At 45.0% G+C, this 13,461-nt stretch overlaps 1 protein-coding gene across 2 annotated transcripts; it reads right to left on the bottom strand.

Annotated features, from left to right (window-relative positions):
- Window positions 1-1,541: 1,541 nt before the first annotated feature.
- On the bottom strand, window positions 1,542-12,848 carry LOC118780327 (solute carrier family 41 member 1-like). 2 transcript variants are annotated; one of them, XM_036532763.1, is made up of 10 exons: window positions 11,445-12,848; window positions 9,501-9,608; window positions 4,774-4,845; window positions 4,474-4,618; window positions 3,813-3,959; window positions 3,518-3,665; window positions 3,323-3,406; window positions 2,802-2,932; window positions 2,406-2,554; window positions 1,542-1,905 (listed from the first exon to the last, which is right to left on the bottom strand). In XM_036532763.1, exons 1-10 carry the CDS (start codon window positions 11,862-11,864, stop codon window positions 1,720-1,722), a joined length of 1,590 nt encoding a protein of 529 aa, XP_036388656.1. In that variant the 5' UTR covers window positions 11,865-12,848; the 3' UTR covers window positions 1,542-1,719. The 2 variants fall into 2 exon arrangements, with proteins under 2 accessions (XP_036388656.1, XP_036388655.1); XM_036532762.1 differs by having other exon boundaries at window positions 1,800-1,905; window positions 2,802-2,937; window positions 3,327-3,406.
- Between the last annotated feature and the right edge of the window lie 613 nt (window positions 12,849-13,461).

The raw sequence follows: 13,461 nt of genomic DNA, 5'->3' as shown, positions 1-13,461 counted from the left end.
ACATTAACCAGCCTGATATGTTGATTGCTATACACAAACCACACACAAATACAAAGAACATTACAATAACATTTAAAATAAGCACTTTATTAGTGCTTTTTCATAACAGAATATACAAGTACAATGTCTCTACAAATTATAGAAAATACTTTTTCCCACCCCTATGAGAAACAATGACAACAGATATCACAGTGTTGGCACCAGTTATGGTACAAAGTCAGGCAGAAAGAACAAAGATTCTCAAACTTTTAGTGATGTTTAAGAACAGCTGCACCTCTTCTGTCTCACCAGCGCCCCCATGTGGCGAGGAAGGCGTTCTTGAGAAGGAATGCAGTGACTTAACAGAATGACAGTGTGACATTCACCCTGTTAATATCACACCCTCTATAATATCTAAAATTCTGTCTTCGCTGCAATTAGACATTCACATTTAAAATTGTTTCAGTATCGTCACCATAGCTGTCGACAATAAATGAGGGTTAGTTGACTGCTATACCCAAAACAATATTGACCAATATGAACATTGAAAAAGCACCATAATTTCACAATTTACAAAATCATCTCTGAAATACATTATATTGAAACACCAGCTGGCTTGACATAAGGCTCTTTATAGATTAATACAATTATCTGAAAAAGACAAACACAAACAGATGGCCTCACTGTGACTGCAGATCTCTTTGCTGCAGAGTATACGCGCAGTTTGTGGTGTAGTGGTTAGTGCTCAGGACTCTGGAACCAGGCGGTTGTTGGCTCACATCCTTAAAAGTGAGACTATTGAGCACCATTTCACACAATCAGCTGGCCCAGCATAGAAATTTAAAAGAAAAATGCTATCTTTTTTCCAAAGTGCATATTTAAGGTTTGTTCCAACCACGCAAGGCACAAAAGGAGAAAATTCCTTTCCTAAATAAAACATTCTCATAGGAACTATATTAATTAATCTACACTTATGAATGCTATACATTTAGCATTGGTGTCTGAACATTTTGTGTGTCTTTGCTCCACTGCTAGTGCACGCTGGTCTCGGCCTCTGTGTTTCAGAATGAGGCCAAAGTAACGAAGGCCGGTCCACATTGAACCATAACGAGCAAAACCTTCCCTCCCTCAAAAATCAGAAGAATCTGTCTTCAAAATATATCCACCGCCCAGATCACTACACTCTGCAACCTTGGGGCAGCTCAATGGGGCTGTTCCTCTCAGACACAGCCCCTGTCTGCATTGGTCCCCCACTGGTGGAATGAACTTCCCGAGGGGGGTCAGGACAGCAGAATCACACGCCATCTTCTGACGCAGACTGAAGACCCACCTCTTCAGACTGTATCTTGGTTCCACCTCAATCTCCACCCCCTAACACCTGCTACTTGTATTACTTGTATTATTCTGTTTATTTTATGCATAGCACTGCAATTGGTTTTGGATTCTGTGATCTAGTGACTGATGTATGGTAGCACACTTGGCTTTCCTTGTCTAGTCAGGTTGCACAAGCTAACTTGTGACAAGGCTTGAATAGTGTCATGCTCACACTCGCTGATCTGTTGTTAGCCTGGTCTGACACTGTTGCTCATTCAACCTGAATGATTACACTTATGTTCTCTTGTGCTGAAAGTTGCTTGGACCATGATAGTTACTGTTTGATGATAATAAATATAAAGTCGTTTCTTTGGGAGGAGGTCTGGAGGGTCGGTGGGGTTTTTGAAGCGGGGTTTTGGGGGTGCCTCAGTCGCCCACGTCAGAGTCCCGGTCCCCGATGATCCACAGGATGTGGAAGGAGAGCGCCAGGAAGCCAGTCCCCAGCAGGTCCCCCAGGGCCGTCAGGTACGGGATGGAGAAGTTGTCCGGGTCCATGCCACGCCCCCACATCCAGTGCACCATCCAATCAGCGAAGTAGAGGAGGATCAACACCTGGAGAGGGGTCGGGGGGGTTGGTTACTGAAAGGAAACGTGTCACTGACTGCACACCTCAGGGATTTGAGCTCCAGGTGTGTGTGCTTTCGAATGATAGTGCGCGCAGTGTGGAGGTGTACCATATTTACAGAGGTGTGTCTGTGAAATAAGCGCAGCATCACTGTATGGAAGTGTACAGTATTTGCCTGTCCAGGGTGACAGGAAGTGGTAACGCCTCATAATCGCTTCCAGAGCTTTGTGGTACTGAACTGTAGCCCCTCCCCTCCAGCCTACTCCTCTGCCCCCCCTGTCACTAGCTCCCTGTACCTTATCTGCTAGCTCTGCTGCATCAGACACACTGCTCTGTTATACCTCCAAACCCATGAATCTCTGTACATTCCAAACCACAGTCTATGCTCACTGGAAGAGTGAATGAGTCACTTCCTGTTCTCTCCTGCCTACCTGCAGCAGTACAGGTATTATGTAGAAGGTGATTAAGGTGGAGATGAGGCGGGTACCTGTAGCAGTGCAGCGGTCATATAGAAGGCGATAAAGATGGAGGTGAGGGTGGTGTGTCCCGCCTGCATGGAGCTGATGGTGTAGAGGAAGACCAGGTGCCCCGGGGCCACCAGGAGGAAGAGAACCCGTGCCGAGCGAGAGTTCACACCTGCACACACACACGGAAGCTTATGGAGGAAAAGGTGCACAGAGCATGAACACAGAAAGACAGTAGTACACCTGAATTTGATGTCCATTTCTGACCACCTTGTCTTGATAACTAAGGACCGCTAACAACACCAATCCAGAAAATTCTTCCTTTACAGAAAACTGAAATTAAACTACAATGACCAAAGTCATTGCCCACACTAGGATAATGGCAGAGTAAGTCATGTGACTCTGAGGTCAGGGCTTACCTGACCCGAAGAAGGTGTGGCAGGGGTTGGGACACCTGTGCGCCGAGGCGTTGGGTCCCATCGCGGGGCCTCTGTTCATGTGCAGGTACGTGGAGATCCGGCTGGCCTGCACCGCCACCAGGTTTCCCCCCCACACCTGGCAACAGCCAAGGGGGACGCATGTGAAAGAGTGCTCATTCTCATCACAGGGGGGCAGTGCAGAGCAGCAGTCAGAGAACTGGACATTGCTCCTCTATCCATGAGCAAGGTATGTTAACCCGAACCACTTAATACAGAAGAAGACACATTACATTTTGTTATTTGCTTAGCAGAAACCCCTATGCAGAACACTGCATTTTATATACTGCCTATGTACAGCTGAGTACTTACTGATGCACTTTCATGTTAAGTACCTTGCTCAAAGGTACAACAGCAGTGGCTTGGGTTACTGGCCCTGATCCTTACCACTGCTCCACACTGCTGCCAGACTACGGCAGGGCAGTGAAATTACACACTGCGCACCAAAGCTGAAGGACAGACACTCACCATTAATGACAGGGGTGAAGACTGCCATCCCGGCAAAGTTGGGGTTGGACACGGTTTTATCCAAAATAAGCCCTCCGATACTGCAGGGGGTGACAATCCCAAGGTCACTTTGCATCATCAGTGATACTTATGAGAACAACAGAGCTGCAAACATTTTGAAGCAATAGAGGCAAAAGGAGGAAGAGCAGTACCTGCTGATCCCCATGGCGATAATCACAGGCTCCCACCCGGAGTACAGGACCTCCCTGGTGGATGGGACTTGGTAGGCGATGAAGACCCAGAGGGGCGTCAGCGCCATGAAGAACATGCACACCAGGGGGTTCACGTACACACTGTGTTCTGTTGGGCCAACAGGTCACAACATCAGCACAGCAAGCACCTAAACCTAACCACAGCAAATCTGTCTTAACACATGCAGGTTGTGTAGATCTACACTGACATCATTTCTCCACTATTTGCGATGGCTAGCTGGGGGTGTGTTCTTACCTAGCTCTTTGTACAGGCCTGTGCTGACCCCCGCCAGCAGAGCCAAGGTGATGAGGTCCCCCAGGCTGGCAGCGATGGGCGTGGCCACGTTGTCTGGGTTAATCCCGACCTTCCTGGAACCGACGATCACCCCGATCATGATAAGCCCTGCGAGGGGGAGCAGACTCCTCAGAGAGGGAGGGGGGACGGAGGACTGCAGGGCACCATTTTGTTTAGAGGAGCCTTCCTGCCAGGCAGAACACCCTGTTCCCACCCTCACGCTACATACCCCGGCCACAGTAACGACCACCCTTTCATATTTAGATATTGAACTACTTTAATATATTTACATACTTACATACTGTATTATATTTTACTTACATATTGTGTTACATTTATATTCGCATTATGTGAACATACACATCAATCACTTGTTGATCACATTATTCCATCATACACTGGCTGTTCTCTCGGTAATCTCCAACTATGCCATAACAGCAACAGCACTAACATAATGTGCATGGGTGCACTTTCCCCCCCCTTGTAAAAGCACACAATTCTGTTAGAACATGTGACTTTTTTCTTCAGTGTGTCTGGAGCTGCAAGAGAGGGCTGCAAATTTTTATATGGCTTAAAGTCAATATTAAAATTAATACTAGGAGGAGAGGAGCAGAACTGATACCTAGCAGTAGTGAGGCGATGAAGGCAGTGGCCACGCTGCTGGCACACAGCAGAACGGCGTGGCTCAGGTCGAAGTGACCCTCCGGAACCCAGCCGAAAACAACCGCCGCCATGGAGGCCAGGAACCCCACCACGGTGGCCTGGGCCTGGGGAGACAGCCACAGGGGTGGGTCATGCTTTCCCCGTAAAGACAGAACCCCCCCTTCCCACAATCATCTCTCACTTATCCCAAAATAACACTACACCCAAGGAGGTTTCTGCCATTCTGTTCCGCGATCAGCTGCTGGACGTTGAGGCTCACCTGAATGAGCGCGAGGTTCCCCACCACCATCTTCCACATGTCCCCAGGGCTGTCCATGTGCCCGATGTTGGCCTGGCGGGAGTCAGACAGCAGGAAGTGAGGTCAGAGATCTCACCCGTGATTGGTGTGATAGGAACACGCAACATTCCGTGACAGAGGATGCCCAGGGCTACTGAGCGCTCCTTTATCTAGTTCACACATCACTGTGGCATGTGTGTGTCTGACCAAAGCTGGAGCTGTGAATGCCACATTGTTTCCACAACAGAATTGTGCAACACTCAGTTTTGATGCCCTTAAAGCAGAAGACTAGGTCAGAAGAGGCAGTCAATATGGTGGGGTTCAGCCTGAGCATGGGAGAAAGAGTCAGGGGTAGGGGATTGCCGATTGTGGGTTGTACAGGTCGCTGAAAACAATAAAGGTGCCTAATGTTTGAAGCAACTTATTGGAGCAAAAGAAATTCACACTGCTTCATAGAATGCCAAAGCAGACCTGCTTTCATAGAACAGGAGGCCCCAACTGATGAAATATCCAAACATTAGACACCTTAATTAGATGCCCCACCTTCTAAGCCTTAAATGTCCAGTAGCGACCACATACCCCTTGAAATTATGGGGTTTATCTTCCTAATTTGTGTGCTTCCCCACCACCCCTAGTCCTTATTGGCATACTCACTGCAGGGGGACGGAAGGACACTGAGGTACAAAACTGTACCAAACTGGAGCATACCAGAACATTAGCTAAAAACACTACACGTTTATTAAGATGAATAAGGCTGATAGAGCTGCACTGTCTGCACATTCAGAGGTATCTGACAGGTGACCCTGACGCGGTCACAGCGACTCGTTTGTTGTGGCTCCAAGTCCGCCAGGGAATCCAGGGCAGAGAACAGGCTGTTCTACTGACCTGAGAACAGCGGGTTTGCGTGGGCAGTGACAGCAGGGGACAGGGCTGGAGAGATAAGGGGATGTGGCCAAGCCACAACACTGATCCAGTGCCCGGAGCCGGCCAGGGGCACATGGGCCCCCGCTTTGGGCCCTGCTCAAGGTTTCTTACTTTCAGCCAGGGAGTCTTTTCTTGCCGCCATCGCCGTAAGCTTGCTCTTAAGGGTTCAGGCCCAGGATTTCAGTAAAGCCGCTTTGAAAAAAATTCCCTATGTAAACAGTGCTCCACAAATAAAACTGAATTGAATTTAATTGGATTGAAATGTACCAAACACAAGTCTGTGCCAAGAAACCCATCTCTGCTGAGAACAGCTGAATGGCTGATTCAATATGACTAAAGTGCCAGACAAGACAGTGTATTTTCAAAGGAGAGACACTGCAATAACCTGAATGACGAAAGACACACTTTTGCTTTGAGGGGGCAGGTCTTTGGCTTTGTGTCCTGTGACTGAGATAAGGCATCTGCACTGACCCTCAGAGTGCAGTAACCCTGCAGAGGTACAAAGTGGCATGGTCATATCTGCTTTCTGTGTTTTTTATCACTTTTGACACAGCACACACACACACACACACACACATATAATGGCAGATATGAAATGTGCATCAAGAGTGATTCAGTCAGAAACAGCCTCATAAGCAGCATCTGCTTGCTTTTATGTCATTGAGAGCTGAGGAGTCCTTTCGCCAGACATAGCAAAGAGTCGGAGGTTGTTGGTCCACAGCAGGCAAGCTTGCGCCATACACATCAGTTATTACACAAATTTCTTATCTTGGCATATTTCCCTTATCAGCATCAACTTGTGTTATCAGTACAGTACAATTTTTACACACTCACACAGCTGGATGTTTATAATTGCGATTCTGTACCATTAGGTACCATTCTGGGGGGTTTATCTGCAGTGCTCCAGTCAGGACTCGAACCTGGAACCCTCTGGTTACAAATCTAGACTAGGATTTCTGCCTCTTTCAAAGCAATGCCAAAGAAACCAAACTAAGCTGGGCTCACACTAGTGGTGTGACAGCAGGGAAGAGGGTGGGTCACAGAACTGTGACTTTATTATTATTATTATTATTATTTTTAGATCCAGCAAAAGTTGTACCTTTTTATGGCAGGCATGTAATGCACAGCATTAGCTTGCATCATAGTGCAATGAACATTACTATGGTTCAAATTTTAAAATAGCTTTTCTCCAAAATTTTATCTTTGGCTGTGTTTGCTACAGATACCAGTAAAACACAAGCCACTCTCTAGCCCTCGCTGCCACTGTCTGAGTGTCGGCTTGCCCTTGTGGTGAGATAAGCACTTCTGCCATCCAGGCCAAACTCTAGTGTGAACTCTAGTGGTAAGCCAGCTTCACACAGAGATCAGACAGAGAGCTGCAGAACTGCTAAAGCAGAGACCCTTGTCTCCGCCTAGACCCTGAAAAACAGACAACTAAAACCCTGTCTGCTTTGACCGGGATTCTCCACTGAGGAAGGGAGTGTGTGTGTGTGTGTGTGTGTGTGTGTGTGTGTGTGTGTGTGTGTGTGTGTGTGTGTGTGTGTGTCTGTGTCTGTGTCTGTGTCTGTGTGTGTGAAATAGCTCCTTTGAGAGGTTCCATATACAGCAAGAGATGAGACTTTTCAACAAGAGCCTTTATGCTTTAGTTGCACCCCTATGAGGAAGCAAATACTGGGCGATCAGTAATATCCATCTGATGACCTTTCTACAGTAGGACGGTGCTCTGTCTGTTATCGAAGGGGGTTTATGTGATCAAAGACAATACAAGGAAAGATAAAGCTTCCCTTGAGATGAGCTGTCTGACACACAGACACACAGTGAGAAAGAGAGAGGGATAAAGAGACAGAGCTACCTAATGAAAAACATCAATAAATTGTTCGTGCAATGACACAGGTCACAGCAACAAGCCCTCAGAACTACTTATAACACTTTGTTAGAGAATTTCTGTTAGTCAGTTATTTACCTGACACAACACGTACCAGCCAGTCTAATTTTCCATTATTGCCAAAGCTTTGTAAACAGAACTACACACAAACACTTCTGAGTGTTTTTTTTCTGAGCATATCTGCTTCTAATAAATAGTATTCTTGAAGAAGAAGCCCATGGGGACCCGATAAAAATGATTTTGGGCTGCATTTTGTTTGGTGAAGAGTAAGTGTTGATGGCACAGTCTCATAAAATTACATTACCTCCCATTCCAAGATACCAGTATAACCACGTTGGTGCACATTACTTTGATTTGCCAAGTTACTTGGGTTATTGGGCTGTATTTCCCACAGAATATGGGGACAGTACATTTATTATCATAAAGTGATTATATCCATAGATTTTAAAACCCAGTCTTTCTGAAAGAATCACATTCTCCAGAAAGGTCAGGTTCCAGTCAGCACTGAGAATGAAGCAAAACCAATGAAAAGAAAGCTATTCATCAATAATTAAAAGTCATCATTGATTTCCATATTCCCTTTGGGATATTTCCCAGGTGATCCTAACATTTCAGCCATTTCCAGGGTTTATTTATCCGGCGATTCAGAAAGAGGGATTAAAACTGCACGGGACAGACTGGATTCATCCGCTCTATCGGTATGTCACAAAGACACCAGAATGCCCAATATATCATATCAACTGCCATGCATCTCATTCCACTCATCTGTCAAGACAGAACCCCATACTGGGAAAGGAAGCCAGTGCCCCTGTACAGCAGAGCAGTCTATGGAATAAGGCTGCAACTGGTTCCCTTGCCTGGGGACCTTTCCCTTGACCTGGGGACCGTTAGCTCCATGAGGCAATCGTATTTTTTGCTGTGTCATGCGGTTCAAAAAAACCCCCAGAAGACCTGCCCCCTGCTATACCCCGTCCAGTAAATGAGGGGTCCCAACAAATAAATCATAGTCCTCACAGTGGCCTCTGTGTTTTTAACCCTGCCCAGTGAACTACTGGCCTGTCACAGGAGGCCTATGCTGAAGCACCAGGAGATAGCCTTGAGCCTGAACATATGTACGACCAGCAAAGCACTCTGATAACACGCACATGAGGAAATACCTTCAGCCATTTTACACGTCATTTGTCCTAAGTGGAGCAGAATCTGCCAGAGTCCTTATCTGGATAGGAAGAAGGATAGAATGTTCTAGATTGGAGGGCTGTAAAATGATATTATTATGTAACCACTCATGATCTACGTTTTGAATGGATGTTTTTACTCCATGGTGCAATATTTAATCTACCCATTTTTATGGCTGTTTTTTCTTCCCCTTCTCCCCAACCTAACCTCTCTATTCCTTCTCATCTAAAGCAGTGCCATTCTAATGTGGCCCTGTTTGATCCTAGCCTTGAACCAGCATTTGTCCTTAACTGTGACTTACAAGTAAATGCAGACATTCTTTTTACTAATAAAAACATTTTTTGTTGATGTTAATGTTATCACCAAACTTGTCAAACTTGGGGCAGAAAAACAGTTAAAATAAAATAAAATGCTTGTAATTCAGTGGTGAGTGTACATTGGTTTCACTCCCATGTGAATATGTACTCTCAGCCACAAACAGTAACCTCAAAACCATAACCATAACAAGACAGAATGAACCATAAACCTTAAAAAAAAAAAAAAAAAAAAACAATAAAGTCAGATAATCACTGCGGTGGAGTTGAGGTGAGAGGGGGGTGCGTGGATACTCACTGCAGGCAGTATTTGGTGAGTGTGTGTGTGTGTGTGTGTGTGTGTGGGGTGTAGATACTCACTGCAGGCAGTATTTGGTGTGTGTGTATGTGTGGAGGGTGTCGATACTCACTGCGGTGGACAGTCTGGAGGCCAGAGTCATCTCCAGGTTTCCCTTCAGGCCAAGGAGAGCAGGAACCAGGATGAAAACCTCTGTCACATCCTTAAACACCGTCCAGTGCTGAAGATACACACACACACATGCACATGCATGCACACACATGCAACATTATTACATTTAATATATTTACATACAATTATTATTGTTTAGATTGCTGTTTATTTTTTTGGAAGAGGCTTTTATCCATGGTGGCATATAAGGCAAAATGACACGATACATTAAATATGTATCACAGGAGAAACAAATACCCAGTACAGAACAATATCTAAGCTGTCAAGTCATTCATGTGCTGAACCACCAGCACAAAATAAGAACTAAAACTGAACTATAAATGCCAGGCCTTAGAGAGAGCTGCCATTTGGATTATTGTCCTGATTGTCCAATAATCTACTGTTGCCTACTCTCATGACATCTGCTGAATAGTTTAACATTATATTGCATATTTTAACGAGTTCTTCTTTTCTTCTGCAGAGGAACCATGTCTGGTTTTTAATCACTATACCTCTCAGTACAAAAGGAGACAATTATATCAGCTGATGTTCTCCTGAAAAATGTGACTCTCCTAACTGCAAGGGTAGGGCAGGTGTCCTCTTTTGTGTACATGCACAAAGCACAGTGACTTCTTGTTCTTCGCATTTCATAACACAATATAATACAACATAATCCGACATGAAACCCCACCAAGGACGCAGCTCACAGACAAAAGGCACAGACACAGGGGGAAGACTATCAATGACTGGATCTCATCATGCAGAGATTCAACACCCACATCTCATGCAGACTGAAAAGAAAAAGTATTCAATTGCAGAGAACTAAAATCTATTGGAACTGAGCTGCTGGATGGGATGTTGGTTTATTTCTCGGAGAAAGTGGACTCCACTCCCATTTAGTCCAGTAAGCAGAAAACAGGTGAGCAGATCATGGGAATTTCAGTTCTAAATTCATTAAAGGTCTGCTAATAGGAAGATAACATTTAAAGTTTTTCACATATGGACTTCATCAGCATGGTGCAATTCTCCTGGAAACAGAGATATCCAAGTCAACCCAGACTAGAGAGGACCGTAGGTAGCTACCTTCAACACATCCAGTTAATAGGATATGACACACTGGCTAAAGTCACAGAAATTATAACAGAATTTGCGGGATCTCCTTCATAGACACTGTTGAGAAAGACTATACTCACTGTCTCACTTGATGTACTTTTTGCTGTTGTTGATTAACAAGCGTTCAAGTGCTGATCTAAGCCGTCAATGAGTATGACTGAATTTTCAGACTGAATGTTTGTTCTCATCTCAATTGTAAGATTTCATTCAACCAAGACCACAGTGGCTTAAAAAGGAGGGCCAGGTGGAGGGAGAACAACCAACAAAACTGCCCTTCAGACCATAGTGAGGCCTCACTTTCATATCATCAGTCTCAAGCCGTTTCTGTTTACTCCAGAAATCTCTTTAAGGATGTGGGAGAGGTTCCAGTTGTGGTAGACCAAAAATGGCTTTGTGTGGGATGGTAAAATAGCTAGCTAGGTTCATAGAGTTTTTGTTTCCCTGCAAAAAGCTCGGTTCTCTCTTTTATTCTTGGAGAACCGGGTTAACCTTTTTATTTTAATTCTCGTGTCAGCAGGCAGTGAAGCTGAATGTTGTCATTTTGCCACACGCATCCTCAGACCTTCATGCGCACCGTAAGTGGCTGAACCATTGCCTGGATTGGTTCTTTTGCATGTGAGGCTTGATTTCATACCGTTGCGTGGTTCTGTTTGTTTAAACACGGACCTTAACATTCCAAAATTAACTGTTGCTAAAACGGCTTTTCCTGGCCATGGTCAGACAAGTGCAGGGTTAGATGTGCAATTCTGAAAAATAAGCTGTGTGCGTCCCAAATCATTTCCCGGCAACTCACCTGCACAATGTCCAAAACCATGCCCGCAGCGACTGTTCCGAATCCTGCCAGGAGGAAAGGAAACACGACCTGCAGTCCGATCGAGAAGGTGGTTTCCTTCGGCGGCACCGCCGGTTCGGGGCTGGGGCCCCTGCTGGTGTCGTCGGTCTCGCTGCTTTGGCTAGCGTTTTCCAGCAGAGCGTCCTCCTCGCCTTGACCCTTAGTGATGGTCGTGCAGTCGATGACCACTACATCGGACCTGCCCCTCTTCCGCTCGGTTTGCTCGGAGAAAGACGTCGTCTCCGTCAGCTCGAAGTCCTCCACCCTCTCCTGCGGTTCCGCTTGACTGTCCACAGTCACTCGGTGTACCGACCCATTTGAATAGTGGAACGCAGGGAGGGCATATTTCTTAGTTTCTACTGTACCTGCACCCTTAGACATTTTCCCAGCTTGTCGTGCACGCAAAATCACCAGTTGCTTGATATAAATGTAAACTACAAATAAAAGTAAAAAAGAAAATTTAATTAAAAGTTAACAAGCTTGAAAGTAAGAAGTATGATCGTTTCCATTCAATAGTCGTTTATTTTGATCAAATTAGGCATTAATTAGTCATTTTGATTTCGGTAAACGTATTACATGTGACATGGCATTTATTTCGGAGCCGAAGGCAGCGTTCTTGTGCAGTTCATGATGGTGAGAACACGATGCTTCTCCAGGAGAGCCGAAATTCTGGGCAGAGTAATGCACGTAAGCAGGTAACCTCCCTCCATCCAACGCAACGCGTATTTTAAAGCCTCCCAACGAATGAATGGTATGCGTATTTTCCGTTAGGAGGATAAAAGCACTCCAGCTCTTATAATCTTTCTCAAAATCTTTCCCTGCATGAATAAGCTCGCTGCTCTATAAAAGTAGGCTGGAAATATTGCGGTCGAATTTCTTAAAGTCCGACACTGTCCGAAGTTGCAACCGCTGATTGGCCAGAACAGAGACCATTATCCATAATCGAGACTCCGTAATCAACACTCCTTCCTACTTTGGCTACAGAGTTCCGGTCACTACATCACTTGTTGCGAGTTCTGATGATACTGCGCTGAGTTCAACAATGACGAAGAAAGGATTTCATTTGTAAGGTAAAACAGTTCCATATCTTTGCACTTTCGAAAATCTTTGGCAGTTTCTTCTTTCACAAAGGGCTTTTCTTCGCACCGCAGAGCGGCTTTAACCATAGTGTCCTGTAGTACCTTGATTAACAGGAGTCTCTGCTGGGTGGAAACGTCTCACTTTAACTCCACGTGGCAGAATATTCCTCATTTAACGGTGTGTTACTGCCCTTAGGAAATGTTGCCATCTAATTTTATTTAGCCTCTTCCATCTACAAAATGAGGAAGAACGTTTAGGTCTTGTTTTAATCTATCGCAACCACAAGGAAATAATTACAAAAGAAATAGGCCTACAGTAAAAGAAAAACATAACAGTTAATAATCCACACATACCAAAGTGACAACAGTCACTACTGTTAGGTGACCCGTATGTGGAAAACAAAAATCAGATCAACAAATGAATACCTATTTGTACATTGATGAATGGGTCCACATTAGATTGTCAACGCATCATTCAAAAAAAAGAGCAGCTATAAAATATCAATAAAATAAACACACAAGCACAATCGTGTTGAAACAAGTAATGACATCCTGGTGCGAGATGGACATTGCCCTGTCTTTATGATACTGATGTACCCATCTGCCTAGCTAGCAAGCTAAGGCTAGCTATATGTAACCGCGCAAAGTTACGGTGATGACAGATAACGCACACCTGGGAAAATTTCCAGATGGGGATAACCATGCGTTCGCTGTGCGTGTCATTGAAAATTCAACATACGTTTCTGTGTTCATCAAAGTGTCATACGCGGTTGCTACCGCTTTGCGTAACCAATAGGTAACTATACCTGCGATTTTGCCCGTAGTCCAACACTGGAGACAGCGCTCACAAAAGAATCGGTAAAGGCGAAATCATATCGACCCCGACCCAGTCCTTCCGT

Source organism: Megalops cyprinoides, chromosome 7, assembly GCF_013368585.1.
Source record: "Megalops cyprinoides isolate fMegCyp1 chromosome 7, fMegCyp1.pri, whole genome shotgun sequence".
In the NCBI taxonomy this organism is placed as follows: Eukaryota; Metazoa; Chordata; class Actinopteri; order Elopiformes; family Megalopidae; genus Megalops; species Megalops cyprinoides.
Note: the sequence above shows the minus strand (reverse complement) of the source record. Positions and strands in the feature narration are given on the sequence as shown.